Source organism: Ochotona princeps, chromosome 15, assembly GCF_030435755.1.
Source record: "Ochotona princeps isolate mOchPri1 chromosome 15, mOchPri1.hap1, whole genome shotgun sequence".
Classification (NCBI taxonomy): Eukaryota; Metazoa; Chordata; class Mammalia; order Lagomorpha; family Ochotonidae; genus Ochotona; species Ochotona princeps.
This window is the reverse complement of record NC_080846.1, coordinates 22,284,460-22,301,284: the sequence shown is the minus strand read 5'-3', so window position 1 is coordinate 22,301,284 and position 16,825 is coordinate 22,284,460. Positions and strand designations below refer to the sequence as shown.

The following is a 16,825-nucleotide window of genomic DNA, read 5'->3' as shown; positions in this document are numbered from 1 at the left end:
ACTTCAGATAAAAGGCCTTCTACACAAACTATCAACATGTCAGCTTGGGCAGGGGATGACCAAAGCATCCTAATGAAAGCACCAGTAGATACTGAACGCATCTGTTCTAAAATAAGACGAATGTTTAAGGAATCAGAGAAGACATTTTTGTAAAGAAATTTTATTTTATAATTTCTGTATATAACAAACAGGAAAAACAGTTTCTAATGAAAGGTTCGTATCATTTTTCAAAAATTTTGAACTGTCTAGAGAAAATTATTATAAAGCTATTTAAGTCAAAAATAACATTTGACCTCCAAAACACATGATAATCCCCCTCATTGCTTTATTTTATATTTAAAGTGAGACATTTTAAATACAATTAACATAAAGAGGTTCTCAAATTGCTAGGCCACTTGTATTAAGAATTCAAACGCATCTAAGAAATGAAAGGTTTACACATAGAAATGTTCTCCAGGACAGTAGACCCAGCTGCTTGCTTCATAGTTGATTTGCACGGCCCTGGGGTCACACTTTCTGCACCAGGAGAGCTTTGCATCTTCTAGCGGCACAGTAAGAGTCGGTGTGCAGACTGCCCCATGCATTTCCTACATTAAATGGTGTAACTCCCACAGATCACATACACCTTGCCATATTGACTCAGTTCATTGCACTCCATATCCTGCAAAAATAAATCTAGTGCTTGACAGCTGACATTATTGCTCACTGACGTTGCAGCAATATATTTCTTTAACATAAGACAGAAATATACTGAAATTTGATACCACTTAAACTCAAAAGCAATCTGGAATTAAACCACATGCATACACCCCACTTTTTTTTCCAATGGATGTTTCACTTTCTTAAGGCTGATGCTCCAAAAAATGTGGTAGAAGAGAAACTGGCTTTCCTTAAAACAAAGACTGAAAATTAGCAAAGGAGTTCTTGTTTGATTTTCAGGGAAATATTAAATGCTAATAAAAATGAAGAAACAATGACAATTTAGAGTCTCTGTGGAGAGGGAGGAAGCCCTTCATTTATCTTCCTTGTCTACCCTAACCTTGTGGCTTGGATCCAGTAGACCTTCGGGGAGGCCCCCACATGTGACATGAGTGGCTGAGGAAGTGCTGTGTGTTTCTCTGATGGATGGACCGCAGGCTGTGACTATACCCTCCCACGTGAGATCCTTTGGTCCCTGGAAAACACAGGGGCTCCCTTTATGAGGCTGGAAAAGACTTCCAGAATGGTCTGAACACTGATGACCTGTCTGGTCTTAAACCTACACCTCATTTCTAAAGGGGAAAGAAAGTCTTTCAGTTTCAGAGTGACCCCCTGATCCAGGATGGGGCATCTCACAGCCCAGCCAGCATCTGCAGGCTCAGATAGCGTCTTGTTATCTGTGCCTGCAGATAACAGCTAGACTCCTCTGGTCCTACTAAAACCACAGCATCCAGGCCAGCTATGGGTCACCGGGATGTCAAGGCTTCTCTTACGTGCTAGCACAGAAATGCAAGGACACGGACATGGCCATTCGGACATTCTGATTTTAAACGGTCATCACTTGTTTAAAATTGCCGAGTGTCCCCCTCATTTCTTCTTGATGCTTACAAGCAAAGATGATGTGATTCTTAAAAAAAAAGCTGTCAATACTTTACAAAAATAATATTTTAAAGGCAACATTTCAAGGGTTAATACTCAAAGTTATAAATGAAGTATCCATTAGTCACACAACGCACCTTCACATCCAGCCACAGCCAAGTCGACTTAAATCACTCTTGCTTATACCTGTGAAAACCTTATGGTGCTCAATGACATCCATCTCACCAGACTGAATGCTACAAAGCAACCAAACCAAACTTCTCAAAGTAAAACCAGCCATGCTGCTACAAAGAAAATGTTCTGGCTCTTGGCCCAACTGTTTCCATACCAATCAGCTAAGTCAACCTCATCTCTGCTTCTTTCCATTTCAAATGCCTGGGTTTCAGCCTTTGAGGCAATTAGAACCAGATCAGTTTAATCTTACAACATTGATCTGAATTGTATAGCAATACAGTAATTTTGCCCTGAGAGTGTCAATACATTTTACAAATATTATGAGTCATAGTCTATACGTGAAGAAAAGTAGGCACAGAGAGGTTAAATGGCTTGTCCCTTGTCACACAGCAGGTGAGTGTCAAGTGTGGAACTTGGGCTCCTTTTGACTTCTGTTATAGTCCCCAACCTCTCTGTAGAGGCCACAGGAGCTCTGTGCCCAGGGTCCCTTGGTTCAGGTTCTCTGTGCTAATCTATACGGTCAGCTTCTCTACCCAACCCTGGAGTTTTCAGGACTCAAGACTTCATCTTTGGTCTCCTCCATGCTCTCTCACTTCTGTTGCCTTGAGGAAGTGTGTTGTCCCCAATATTTTACTTTGTGCAGTGGAATCTACCCAAATGCCCTTCCACCTGCAGCTGATATTAGGTGTGGAGAGAAGGACTTATAAAAAGGCAATGGGCAGGTGTTCTTCTTTGTGAACTTTGGACAAAAGGGAGCTCGACATTTTACAGTTGTCCTACATTCCAATGTTTTCAATGGAAAATAAAATAAAGTAAAGGTCACACCATGAGGTAATGTTTACTTCTCTGCCACAACACTCTATGCACCCCCTCAGATCTGGCAACAATTTAACATAAGGAAAGACTTTAGACCTTCACACCCTTTCAGTGAGAAAAAACGACCTGAGCTCAAACTTTCCACCAGGCTGAGAAGTCTCATAAGCTATCACTCCAACCTTATCTTGGGCAGATCTGTGTAATGCCTCAAGGCCATGTGTCATGCAGCTATCCCTGACCTGCACCCCCAGCCCTGGTCTCTGCTCCACACACAAGAGATCTCTGTTCTCAAGACCAAGGGACCCTCTGCATCTGGATCAAGAGAAACAAACCCGGGGCAAAGTCATGTGCTGAAAGAAAACGATGCCAAAGGCCACATACTGAGGCTTGTGAAGAGGTTTCACAAAGTTATCTCTGCTGGCTAACACTATAAATAGTTTCCAATCTAGTCAAGAGCAAATTACATGGATGGGCAGGGGTTCTGGTTCAAGCAAAAGGGAAAAAAAACACCAACACAAAACTGCCCTAAAAGGTTTTTTTTTTTTTTTGAAAAACACATCTACAAACAGAAACCATTTGATCGCTTCCTTAGTAGGCGGTGCATGGAGTACCCGTTGTTTCCATCCCTCTCCAGAACTCTACAGCTCTGCTTTGTCCGCCGGTGCTGGGCCACTGAGCCCACTGCCTCCCTCAGCAGGGCCATTGCTATCTGCCGGTGTAAACGACAAGGAAGCTGAGTTTATGCAGTATCTTTTGCCGGTTGGACGAGGTCCATCATCAAAAACGTGCCCGAGGTGAGCACCACACTGAAAGAGAAGAACAGAACAAACAGAACAATGTCAGGAGAGACGCGTACAAGGCGGGTTCTGTGATGCGCTTGCTTCAAACTGTGTAGACAGATGAGTGGCCTATGGGTCTGTGATGGGAGCCATTCTGGAGGAGTTCTGATCCACCTGTCAATAGCTACAAAGATGGTTTCTGGCAGGCTTTGCACCACATGCTAATAATGATATTAATAATAATAATAGCACTGGAATTCTGCATGCCAGAAATCATTTAGGAGCCATTGTATTGTTTGAGCTGTGTAGTATTTCAGCAAGCTGAAAAATGATTGCACGCATTTTACGAATTGTGTTGACTCTTCATTTCCCCTTGTAAGCAACATGGCAAAATAAAATCCTGCCCCTGGCAAGACTCCTGGCTTTGGATGGGTGGATTTCAGATATGCAGAAGGCCACTGTAAAAGATACTGTTTAACTGGCCATGACCGAGGTGATGTTTGCTTTCATGGGCAGTAAAACTTAACATCAGACAAGCACTGGATGTTCTTGGAACCCAGCAAGGCAATGGCAAGGTTCAGGAGATTTATGTCACCAATGCTGCACTGGTAGCACATGGAGAGATCTCTGGACTGCAGAGCTGTTGCTTCCCAGCTCCGATAGGTGCAGTGCCCAGCTGACTCCTGTACATAATGCATGGAAAAGGAATAGGGCGTTCAGCTAAAACCTAAGATATTGATTTATCCAGAAATCCAGGGAGGAGACAAACCTGAATAGGATGGAATTTAAAGGGACAATCAAGCCAGAGAAAAAATTCTCCAAAAAACTGGCTCCTTGCATGAACTGCTTCGATGCCAGGCATAGTCGGCCGAGCTGATGGAATACATCGCACGCATCTCTCACTCCTCAGCAGGGGCAGGTGCAAAGCGACAGAGGCATTAGAGTATCACATTCAGACAGGCTGCGAAAACATGCTGTTCATCACGAAACACAGAAACCAAAGCACAAGGTCAACGATTGCCATTCATTCCTTTAACAGATATTTTGGAGTGCCTGTTGCATGTCAAGCATTTTGTTGGGCTCTAGATACAGCCAGCAGTTCCTGGTCTCACAAAGTTTACATTCTAGTGTTAGAAGCTGACCATATCTATGAGAGTTACTGAGCTGTAAAACATGGTAATTAGAAATCAGTGGTAAGCAGTGGGTGAAAAAGGAAGGCGTATGCATACAGGGTTTGGGGCATTTTAGATAGGGAAGTCAAGAAAATCCTCCATTGATTTTCTTGGACGTTGGACTAAAGCCCTACAGAAACGAACTAGGCAACCAGGAGAGAGTATTTCAAGGAGAATAAAGTGTCAAGATGCAGGTAAACCCATGACAGAAAGGTATACAGTTTTCAATTCTTTTCATTGTGTTGTTAGAGTATATAGAACAGTTAGCCATTGCAGGAGAAAAGAGTAAGCTCTGAGAGGGTACTGTGGCTAAAGCACCAAATGGAAACGATGAAAGAGTAATGAGGAAAGGTGCTTACTACGAGGACAAGAAGCAGAATCCCGGTTCTTGAACCCCATTCCAAATGCTCGGTGTGATTTTCGAGGGTCCCCTGGTTATCAATAGGACACAAACAACTTTGACTAGATGTCACTTCCCTGTTAAAGGGGCATTCTTATGGTGCTGCCAACACACTGTGTCAGCTTATTAAAGAACTGAAAATGAACCCTGAACTGATTTGATCTATTGCCTGGAAAATATGAAACAGGCCTAAAAAACCTGCATTATTTTACCATGTTCTACACAGGTTTAGGTAATATCAAGGCTGACAGCTCAGACTGCTTTTCCTTTCTATAAACAACTGAGGCCAAATTTTCAGGCATCACAGCTAAGATGCACCAGTAAAAATTCTTTATGCTTACCCAATGGACACAGGAAAATACCCATTTCTGCCTGCCAAACAGCAACGCTGCTGGCCAGCAGTAACTAGGGCTTTTGGTGACCAGAATGTGTACCAGCTATACCTTCACGGGCAGCTCCAGCACCTTGATGGTTTGGCAGCTGGGAGATAAACCTTTCATATGACACTTGTGTGTGGAGTAAGGAGGATATTTAATAAGAAAATATCGATATCTGGAGAAATAAATGATTTTACTTTTATTAATGATCTCTTGTGCAGATCTAGAGAACAGTTCTATCAATTCACAATTCAAAGCATAGTAAAAATACCCTTGAAGCCTTTTGGGAGAACACGGATTTCATAGCCCAGGTTATCTTTCAGAAACTGAAATGACAGTAATTGAATCTGTTGAACTGCACTGGCTTTCAATCTCTAACGTTATCATTTTGTTGTTCTCTACTAACCTGTAACAATTCTTCTGCTTAACCAGAGGGGAAAATACCCAAGGATTATAAATGTGTTCCTGATCCAAACAAAAGACAAAGGGAGGTGAGAAGGCGAAATTACAGTTAGGATAAAAGGAACAAGAAGCACTTATTTGGGAACAGAGTAGGTGAATTGTCATAAAAGGTGTGAGCTTCTGAAAATGATAACAGCGATGGCTTCATTCTGTTTACCACAGGGTGTTCTGGAAGATTCACACCAGGCTTGGGTGAACCAGGGAGGATCATCACTTTAAAACACAGGAACGTGCTCACATGTATCTATACCAACCACAGACATGCTCACCTCATTGCCTGCAGAGTTAGAGGCCAGAGAAGATGAACTTCCTAGTGCCATTTGTGCTTCCTTCCAGGTACACCTCATCTCCCATAAAAAGACTGTTACTTGGCTTCTTTCAGAAGTGCATAAGCTCTGAAGGCTCCTCCCTGAGGGCCGCGCACATGGAGCCCATTCTCTCCAGCCTTCTAGGCCTGGCCATGGGCTGGGATGATGGATGGAAGTTGTCAGTGATGCATTGTTTCTTTAGCCGCCTGCAAGCTTTGCCTCCCCAACCCCAGCCAACTGGCAATGTGTGGGGATCTCTCAGCACACCTGGTTGTAACTGAAACAAACTGGTTGCCCAAGAAAGAAATCGCTTAAACCTGATGTTAAGGATTTATTTCAGGACAGAATCTTTGGTGTGCACTTTGCAAAGCTGTTTTGCATGGATTTATTTTATTTTATTATACAAGTGAATATGACTTATACCTACTATTTTAGTCTTCATGCTAAACAAGTGTGAGAGAATCACTCCGAAGGGTGGAAAAGAATCCTTAGGAACCCTTTATCAATGAAACCTCCCACTTAAAAAATTGGAAATGGTGTTCTCTAAAAAAGTGAGCATCAAACTTAACCATTATTGTTTAAAATCTGCAATTCTCAATTGGGTGCATGAGAAATGCAAACAATGGATTCAGCTCAATTCCCTATTTCTGCACTGAGGTATTTCCCACCATCCAGCAGGGTTTTCACACAGCTAGTCCTAGGATGTTCAGGAATTATTATTGTCATTTTCTCTTAAGTGTTTGATCTGCAGCTTGAAGCACGTTCAAAGCATGGCTTTGAAACTTGGGCACACGGGGCAGGATGAGAAAGGGAAAAGAGTTCCAAGAAGAAAAGCGATTTACTCTGCCAGTAGTATTCTGTTCTCCCCCTCCCGTTATTGAAGACACTTGTGTATAAGTAAGGGTTCTCTCCCTCTGTGCTTGTGATATTAATCTTTTGCCAAGGAAATGATTGTGAAGTCACCAGTTCAGCATTATGATTTTACTGAAAGATCAAGAAAAAGGGAGATGGGCTGTGAGGCTGAGAACCCCTGGTAACACATGGATATCTTTAATCATCAGCAATATACGAGTTGTCATCTGTGGAAGATTAATAAGATTTAGGGTTTTACCAAAAACTGCTAAGCTTTTGAAAAAATGCTTTGCATTGGTGTGTATTCATTTTTCTGTTTGGCTAACAACAAATTCACATCAACCTCAAGCTGTGAGACTCTGCCACAGAGTCCATCCATAGTAGCACCTACCACAAATAGACTCCAACTTAGGGAAAGTTGGGTATCTATGATGGTTTCCTTAAAGATTATTACAGGAAAGTTAAGTGATCTATTAGTTTCCCATTTGTTCCAGATGTAGAATTTTATCTGAAGAAGGAAACATTTTACAAATATTTCCAGGATAAAATTACTTCATTGAAGTGAAGCTTAAACTATGCAAATCCAAACTGCACTGAATCTGAACACCTGACGAAGCACTGCACAGTAGGCTTGGAGTCAGAGGATTCAGAAGCTGCTAAACAATGGTCAGGGAACTGGAATAGCAGCCACACATTTATCAATAGCCCAAAATATAAGTTAAATAAAATTAAGTAAGTGAAGAAGCTGTTAGGAAGTGGTTGCAGCTCGGGAAGACACGTGCTCCCACCAGAGCTGGCAAACCTGAGATGTTGCCGGAAGCCATAACCTGAATGCAATTCACAGGTAGAATATCAAGAGAAAAACAACTACTGTTAAAAACAAACAAAAAGCTCAAAAAAATGATGACAGGGCTGAAGCAGTCTTCACTCACTCAATAAAATTTTACTAATAACTCCATTACCTGGGAAGTCACTAGGCACATGGAAAAGCTACAATGCATTGGGAAGAGGTGAGAAGTCTTCGATTCCCAGGCTGTCTGCAAATCCTACCCACATAACAAACCTCATTCACTGCAGGCATGATGTGATCCACACCACAATTCGAAAACAAAAAGAAGCCTATTATCCAAACAAGAGTTGGGGACCCATAAGCCAAGTGTAATGTCACCATATTCCCTGTAAAGTTCTTCTATTTCATCACAAAAGCTTAGCACGTTTGCAGAAGTTGGTGGAAAGAAGGTTTTCATACTTAGATGCACCATCATTACCAAAAGGAGAGAAGCGGTTCATAGAACATATTCAACCAAGAGTATGTATGAGACACTGAAAGCATCTAAGACTGCTTTCATAACACAAAACATATTGATGCAATAACAGAACAGGGAAAAAGTATAAACTTCAAAACAAGAATTTTAGAAAGCAGGATAGCAAACCATAGATGTTTCCCACACCATCTCAACATCAAAACTATAACATTTTTAAAAGGAAGAAAAAGAAAAACAGGAGGAATTGTGAGGAGAAGCTACATAAACCAAAAACAAAGGGAGGTACAAGAAGATAAGTTGATAATGAAAACCAGTGCTAAGATAGAAAAACCAAGAAGTGTAACACAAGTGTTTGTTGCGGTATGGGAACCATTAAACCAGCTGCTTTTTTCAAGTCAAGGTAAAGAGGAGGCAGGATAAAAAGGAAAAGAAAAACTTTTAAGGGAAAATGAATGCGTGTGAAACACAAATTAAGAGACAAGGATACTGAAATGAATCCAGCGCATCAGAATTTGGTGCTCTGTTGTTGTATGCGGGGGACAGGCAGCTGCTGCCCTGACCACATGGGGCAGAGTCCAGCAAACATTAGTGGTCTTTACTGCTGGAGCCTGTCTCCCACACTGAACTGTTTTCATGAAGCATGCTTTTCAACACATGCTTTATGGAAACAAAATTCTTTCCTTCTTCTCTTTAAATTTCAAATTGATCTTTAAGAAATGATCCAGTACTTGAAAATGAAGGTGTTGGAAGTACAACCCAAAATTCAGAAAAGGATATTGAGGACAAGAGTAATTAACCCTGTATCAACAAGTTAGTTACCCTGGTCTTTAAACAAAGATCAAAGACCTATGCCCGGTTTAGCTAGACATCTGTTATGACTACTGTCTGACACTGGCATCATTTGTGGACTTCGCTTCCCTTTAGCAATCGTACAGTTCCTGCATAGTGCTCTGTTCTTGATGATTGGTGTTGTCATCTCTGCAGTTGCCACAGAGAAAGGAGGATACTTATTCCAACTGGGAATTATAACTAGTCCCAAGGAAATCAGAGGGTAGGGTCTCAAAGAAAATATCTGTTTCTTTTTTTGTGTGCCTTCACGACCTTGTTTTCATAGGACTCAATTTCTAAAAAACAGTTTGCCGGTCAATGTTGTGACACAGTGAGTTAGGTCATTGCTTCAATACGCATAACAGAGCTGGCTCCAGTCCCAGCTGCTCCACTTCCAACCCCGCTCCTCGCTAATGCACGTAGGAGAGCAGTGGCGGATGGCACAAGTAACCGGGTCCCTGCTACCTACATGGCAGACCCAGCTGGAGTTCCATGCTCCTGGTTTTGGCCTGGCCAAGCCTCAACTTTTATAGGCGTGTAGGGAGTGAACCAGCAGATCAAAGATTCATCTCTTTCTTCCAGCTCTGAATGAGAAGCTGTGTAGTAGTTATACGACAGCCTTTTCACTCAGCATTAAAGGAGGTCTGCTAAGTATTTTGCATCTAAGTGACAAATTGCTTGTACCATCTCACTATTATTTTTTTTTGCCAGAAATGTTAAATTCTTTGACAGCTAACCTGAAAAGTTGTGTGTGTGACAGTTATAAACTCAACTAAAATGCAATTGAAATGGATTGCATAAAATCAGCTTCTAGGAGATCATGAGATTTAAATCTTTTTTTCTAGGACTCTTTCCAGTTTGTCAATCTACCTCTTTCCAACTGTCTTTCTATGAGCCATAAATAGCTTTGCAGCCAGAAAGCCTAAATGCAAGTCTCAGTTTTGCTACTTAAATCTAAATAAAATTTACTCAAGTTTAATAACCCTCTGTGTGTTTTGGTTTCCTCCATTGTAAAATAAGGGAGAATTACAGGACCTACCTCATAAAGTCACTGTGAGTGTTCACGGGGGAGCTTTGAAAGCTGGTGCTGCTCAGGCTACCCCAAGTCCAATTAAATGAGAAGCTCTCGGGTGAGAGCCAGCATCAGGAAGTCTCACTATCAACTGTACAGGCTCCCATCTGAGAACTAGAGTGAGTTGAAAATGTGATTTAGATAAAATATGAAGCCTGCTTTTCAAGGCAGAGAGTAGTAGTTTATACATGAAAGATAATAAACTTAACAGTCTTTTTTTTTTTAAGAAAATGAAGACAGAAATTCATCAAATGGTTAAGTTCAAACCAATATTCCTCCCTCATTGGTAGTAAATATGCTACCTACTCCCTAAATATCTTGTCCCTGATGAAGGAGGTTAAAGAAAAATGTATAAAGGGCAAACAGAAATATGCTGGGGGAGGCCTGCATCGCAATTCCTTTGCTATTACAGCTGCCTGGCTGTGCCCTCTTCCCTCGCAGTAGAAATCTCCCCAACAAAATACTCTGTCATATCAGTGAGTTTCAATGCCACAACTTCCAGACTTCACTTATGAAAAGCAGACTGAAAGAACAGGATGAGCTGCTGTGGAATATGCCATTGACCTTCTCCTCTGTCAAAGACTTCTGGCTTTATCTTTGGCTATAGACACAAAATACTCTCAAATTCACCTCTCAATGCATTAGTCATCTTTGTGCTTTCGTTGCTGAGAGCCAGCAATAATTTGGTTTAATTTGTAGAACTAATAAAAAACATTGTAGAAAATGAAGACAAGTCTACAGACTTGGAGAAACTGGGAAGCAGTTACATGACACCGGCATTGCGTTTCAGCTCACTGAAGACACGGACTTCCTCCTCACATGAAGGAGAGAAAGGCCACTTCAGAGTCCCCATTGCCTGGCCAGGTATCACTGCAACTACTGGCATTGTGACTTAACAAGGGGGCCAGAGGGGTGCAGACACAGAACTGCAGGGAGGGGGGATTATCAAAATGTCAGTTTATGTAAATAAGGCCACATAATAAAATCCCTATACACTCCAAGAACAGCCTTCCCCTCCCTATTCTGAGTCTGGTGACTCAGTTCCTAACAGTGATTGTGTTCAATAATGTCAATATTAAGGCTGACATTTCATTAGGGTTGCAAACCACCTGCAGGCTGAGAAATCATTTGAACTTTTCTAAGACTTCCCTGTATTTGTTCCTCTTCTGTCCAGCCTCTTGGCCCGTAACTATAGATGCACAATTAGGTGTGGCACACTGGGTTTTCCAACGGAGTTAACTGACCTGAGAGCAGCTGGTTTCCACCCTGTGCATCCCGTAGGAGAAGTCATCTGTGAACGTAATGAGCTCGGAACTGATCGCATCATGGAATGAAGGCCAACCTGGAGCACAGCAGGCGCAACAACCACAAGAGAGAACAGAGATTGGTCTTGGGTGAGAATATGATTAAAAAAAAAAAAACAGCTAAGCAAATGGAAATGGTGGAGATCATTTCTATGACTCATGTTTAATTTTTCATCCTGAAAAGAGAGGTTGACAAAAGCTGAACGATAACATAGTTTGCAAGAATACAGTTATCTTTTAGAAATAATACGCTGTAATGTTCAGATAATAATTATAATTGCATTGAGGTTTTGTGATTCAGAAACATTCTTAGATTTCCCAGTGGTGTTCTAGAGAATCCCCCCAAATAGAATGCGTGCTCTCACTGTTCCTATCTATGTGATCTCTTGGCACTATGACTCCTCCATATTATGCTTAATTACAATCAAGTGATCTGTTAAATTTTCAACTATTTCATACCTCTTTGGAGGAAAAGCTCTTTTACTACTTAGTTTAGGTGATTTGAATATTAACAATGCGGTACCCTGTTGTTTCAGCACCCTGGGTGTGGCATCTGAAACACCCTGCTTATACTTGACAGGCGATATTCTTGCTCTCTTCACAGAGCAACAGGCCTCAGGCCTCTTCAGGTAGTATCTTTTCTCAAACAGCATCTTGTTCCAACTTCCACTTATTCTAACGACTTAAAAAATATATGCACATTCTGAAAACTCAATGGTAAATAGTCCATAAGATTGCACAAAAGTTTTCACTATACAGTCAGGTTTTATGTCCAGTACTTATGGGAGTGCTTTTAAGTTTCCCAATAATACGCTGGGAGTTACTGAACAGAATGTGAATCCCCCCAAATGATGGAACAAGTACAAGGTTGCTGAATTGCCAAATTTATTCCTTAAGAAAAGAGAAACATTTTTAGAAATTCTGTGTTTTGTGTGAATGCACCCATCAAAACAAAACAGAAGACAATTTTCAATAATGTAATTTCCAACTTCAGACAAAACAAATTAGATCAGGCCAAGTTTCTGTAGGAAACTCCTCCAGGTTCTCCCAATGCTCAACCTAGACAAGGGCAGAGCTTTCATGGTCATTGCTAGATTTAATACCAGGAGCTTAAATACTTTCCAATCCCTTGATGGCAGCTTAGGATTGCTACAAATCACCAGGAAAGCTATAACCTTTTGGACTATAACATCTCACAAAAATTAATCATGCTGAGACTACTAGCATTTTTAAGAAAACTCATTTCTTCTTATTTTCTAAGTTCTAAAGATAACTTAAATATACTCTAGACTATAGTACTCAGTTTATATCGAGGACTTGACATATTAGGTTGTATTTTATTCAGTCACAGAAACTATCATGGCTAGTGAAGCCAGGTTCAATGCTCATAGTTAAGGACACTGAAAACAGAGACATTAATCTGTGAAAAGAAAGAAACATTATTTTCAACTTGTCTATGGCAGAATTTACTTGATTATTTAAGGCAATTAAAATTATGAGGCAACATACCTGATTCAATAGCAAACAGGTGAAGAGATTTAGTAGCTTTGTTATTGTCTTTGTTGTAAATTTACTACCTCCTGTGACACATATGCATTTTCCTATTTCTATAACTCAAAATACATGGAAATATATGTATGTACTTTTCTTCTATGATACCTCTGCACCTTATATGTGTATCTGTTTCATTCTATTTATTATACTGTTTGTGATTTACTTATTTTCATGCTTCCTTCATAACTAGGTATTGAGTAACTTCAAGGTAGAGTCTAAACGTATAGGCCCAAGTATTCTTGCTATCATGGTCTCCAGCACAAAAATACAGTTCAAATGCTTATTAAATTGACCTCCAGTTAGTCTTTGATAAGTCCAAGGGATACATAATTATGTCACAGAGTCACATGAGAAATAATACTTTTTTCCAAACTAAGATATAACCATGCTCATTTCTCATTGCAGTTTCCCACTTGGCTCAACCTTTGTAACAAAACCTTTTTCTAGAGGCAGAGAAACACCCTTTTCATGTCTATACCATGGTAGAAACAGGAAGATTATCTGGGTCACTCATTTCAGAGTTCCTTTTTTGAAGAAGTAGGCCAAAGGATAAATTACTTGCTGAGGTTACACAGGCAGGATACAGCAGAGCCGAATCTAGAATGTGAGCATTGGTTTTGGTCTATGGTTCTCTTCTGATTTCCACTTTCTTCTTCAATAAAAGGCTCACAAGTCTTTGGAACACTCGCAGTCAGCAGAATGAAGGTTTTAAGAAATATCTTTACTGTCTTGTCTGGGTTAGCTGATTGTTGAACTGTTGCATTTAAGGATCTCTGGGTGAAAGCAAATAATGAGTGTATAGTAGGCAATATGGATTCTCTCATCTCCTAACCACTAAGCTGTTCAAAGAGAAAATACAGGAGCTGTGATGTAAATGATAGAGTTTAATTTGAGACATAATTACTTATTCATATATTTGAAATAGCTACAAAGACACAGAAACTCATCTGTAGATAACAAGAAACTGTGGATTATATTTGGGGTTTTTTAATTCTAATTCTTTCCTAACAATTCTGAAACACTCCCTACTAAAGATTTGGGGCAAAGGAATTGCTTTCAAACAAGCTGTCAACTCCAACTGAACACTTTGCCTAACTGAATTAAATATTTACAGAATTTTTAGAAAAACTCTAAGAATAATACTGAGCCAGCTAGAGCAAAATCAGTAGAGGTTCTCAAAAAATTTTGATGTTTCTGGATGACTGTTGATAGTTGAATGGTTTGTTTTTTGTTGGTTTTTTTTTTATGATAGCATTACAGAAAACAGTAGAAGAGGCAAGTAGAAGGATATTTCAAAAACTCCCAGTCCTATGCACTGTGGAAGAAACGCAGTTTTCAAAACAGAGTATCAGCATGCCACCCAATTCTTAATTAGTGGAGACTGATGGGAGAAAGCCTGATGGAGACTGTGGTCCTGTGTGACGCAGCACATTTCACTAGAGAATCATGGCTAACTTTGCCAGGAAGGGTAACAAAGGGCAATGCTGAGCAGCAGTGCTAGGTCTCTAAGAAAAAGAGAAGCTCTATCCAAAGAAAATGCATCAAAAAGGTAAGTCCTTAAGGACAAACCAAGGAAGGACCATCATCCATGAGTAAACTGTCTTACAGCAAACAAGCCACAGTGATGACAGCACTCTGAAAGTGGAATTCCCTCTTCATGTGAAAGCATTTAACGGAGGAACTCTTCAATGCTGTAAAAATCCTCAAAGGAAACCCTGCCCCCACTCCTAATAATAAGGAAAGTGCTTCAAAGGGTGATAGGGAAAGACTGAAGCAATCTGCGTCTTGTAGAGAAAATTATCTTGAGCAAAATGGTGGGGGCAGGAGAGTGTGTTTATGTCAGTTCTGACATTAAAGAAAGACCATCCATCCTCCTTTCTCTAGAATTTTCCTTTTGGTCTTCTCATCTAACAAAACAGTGTTTGTTTTGGATGCATTCCATGCACTTTTTTAAAAAATAAAAGTCATGTGAAAACCTGTATAAACAGAGTTGTCTCTTCCACCCCCCTCCCCCAACATATCCCTTTGTTTTTATTTGATCAAGTTGAATCTCGGCTTCTTATCATTTCATGCAAAAGAACAGAAACTGAGCTTGCTAGATATTAACCTATCATTATCAAGAATGTCTTACTTTCAATAAAGTTTCTCTCCTCAAAGAATGTTCTTCTCCATATAGCAAATAAATTCAGGTAGTACAACTAAAAACAAGTTGTAATATGGTAGCTCTGCTTTCACTTTATGTAATCAACACACCATATTTGTAGCTATAATTTAATACTTCTTGCAAATGGTGAAATGAATTCATAATATGCTTATTTCTCCCTCTAACAGAAGACCAGTGACACAGATAGCTCGTGCCAGTTCCTTGCTGCTTGCAACCTTCTATGCTACAGCAGAGTTTTTTAGATTGTGATAAAAATAATATCCTTTCCAAATGTAGCTTAATAAAGCTGCTCTGACTCAACCTGAATACATAATTTAAGAGTAACATAATCTTCCACAAGTTGTTTTCTATTGACACCTGAGGAAAACCTTTACAGCTTTCTAGCTCAACCTCTTTTCCCTTCCTCTCAAAAGTTAAAACTAGTTATTAAAGTTAGCAAGACTAGAAACAAGCTGAAGTCAATTCTATCCACACTATGTCTAGAAAACGAGGCCTTCATTCACCGATTTTAATATAACAAAGATTTTTATACACCTTCAACTTCCTATACATCCTGTTCCTTCTAAAATAAGACTCAGAAATCTCAATAAGCTACCTGTAACTCCGGGGCCACATTTTGAATTTTTTTTTTTCTTTTAGTTTCTCTGCAGTTGAAATCTGTCAACTTCCCTGAACAATTTACCTTATTAGCTATTTCACATAATAAAACTCTATGAGGGAGTCAAGTCAAGTCTGAGCAGCAGCATGGCATGGGTATCTGGGTCCCCCAGCTATGTGGCTGTGCCTAGGGGTACCCGTACCAGCCCAGGCTTCCTAGTGAGGATCTTAGCTCCCAATGCAGTGCTGCTAGGCAGGGGGAGGATCCTGGGCTTGTCCAGGCCCAAAGTCCGAGAATTTCCTCCATCCGCAGCGACCATGCTGGTGACAGATCTCAGACAGCTCTGGGAATGCCCAGGACCATGGCTCTGCCCACCGCTGCCATGTTGGTGGGCGGAGTCCAGGTAAGTGAGCAGCAGCAGGGCAGGGGTGTCTGGGTACCCCAGCCACATGGTTGCACCTGTGGGTACCCCTGCTGACCCAGGCTTCCTGGTTGGGATCCTAGCTCCCCATGAAGTCAGCACTGGGCTCTGCCCACTGGCTAATCATTGGCGAGCTCTGGGGTATTGGGGCATGTAATTAACTGCCTAGGGACATCCATTGATAAGGCCACAGGACATGTAAGCGAGGAATGAATCCTGAGGAACATCCAATCACAGGGCCACTGTACCTGCACGTAAGCAAAGGGACTGAGATCTCTAGGTTTGGAGGGGAGAGATCTGAACATATTTTTGGGTCAGAATGATGCACCAGCCCACATGGAAGTCCCAAGTTGTGCTTGCTAGCAAGGAACATAACTTGCCATCACATGCCAGCACACATGTAAGCTATGACTGGGGGGCCTGTCTGGCAGGGGTAGATTTCAGTATCTGACAGTGAGTGTCGGAACAGGGAATTGGTCACATTAGACTGGCCATGACACCAACCAGTACACAAGAGAACCAGGTCCAGGGATGGATACTGTTGGGGGATATATGGGCTCAACACTATGGAACTACCAGTCCTGCTGATTAGCTTGAAAGTTGGGATGATGATGGCTGAGCTGGTATATAACCATGGAATTCAGCAATGCTCACCGGTACTGGAGATGGGAACAAGCAGACAGATCCAGGCTGCAGCACCT

At 40.9% G+C, this 16,825-nt stretch overlaps 1 protein-coding gene across 4 annotated transcripts in view; it reads right to left on the bottom strand.

Moving 5' to 3' along the window:
- Positions 1 to 324: 324 nt before the first annotated feature.
- The window catches only part of MSRB3 (methionine sulfoxide reductase B3), a 146,608-nt gene continuing 130,107 nt past the window's right edge, over positions 325 to 16,825 (bottom strand). For all 4 annotated transcript variants that reach the window (XM_036492473.2, XM_004582999.3, XM_058673117.1 and 1 more), the window contains 2 exons: positions 11,328 to 11,425; positions 325 to 3,374 (listed from right to left, as the gene is read on the bottom strand). In XM_036492473.2, the coding sequence (XP_036348366.1) occupies positions 3,207 to 3,374; positions 11,328 to 11,425 (266 nt within the window). In that variant the 3' untranslated portion in view covers positions 325 to 3,206. The remainder of the gene's footprint in view (positions 3,375 to 11,327; positions 11,426 to 16,825) is intronic.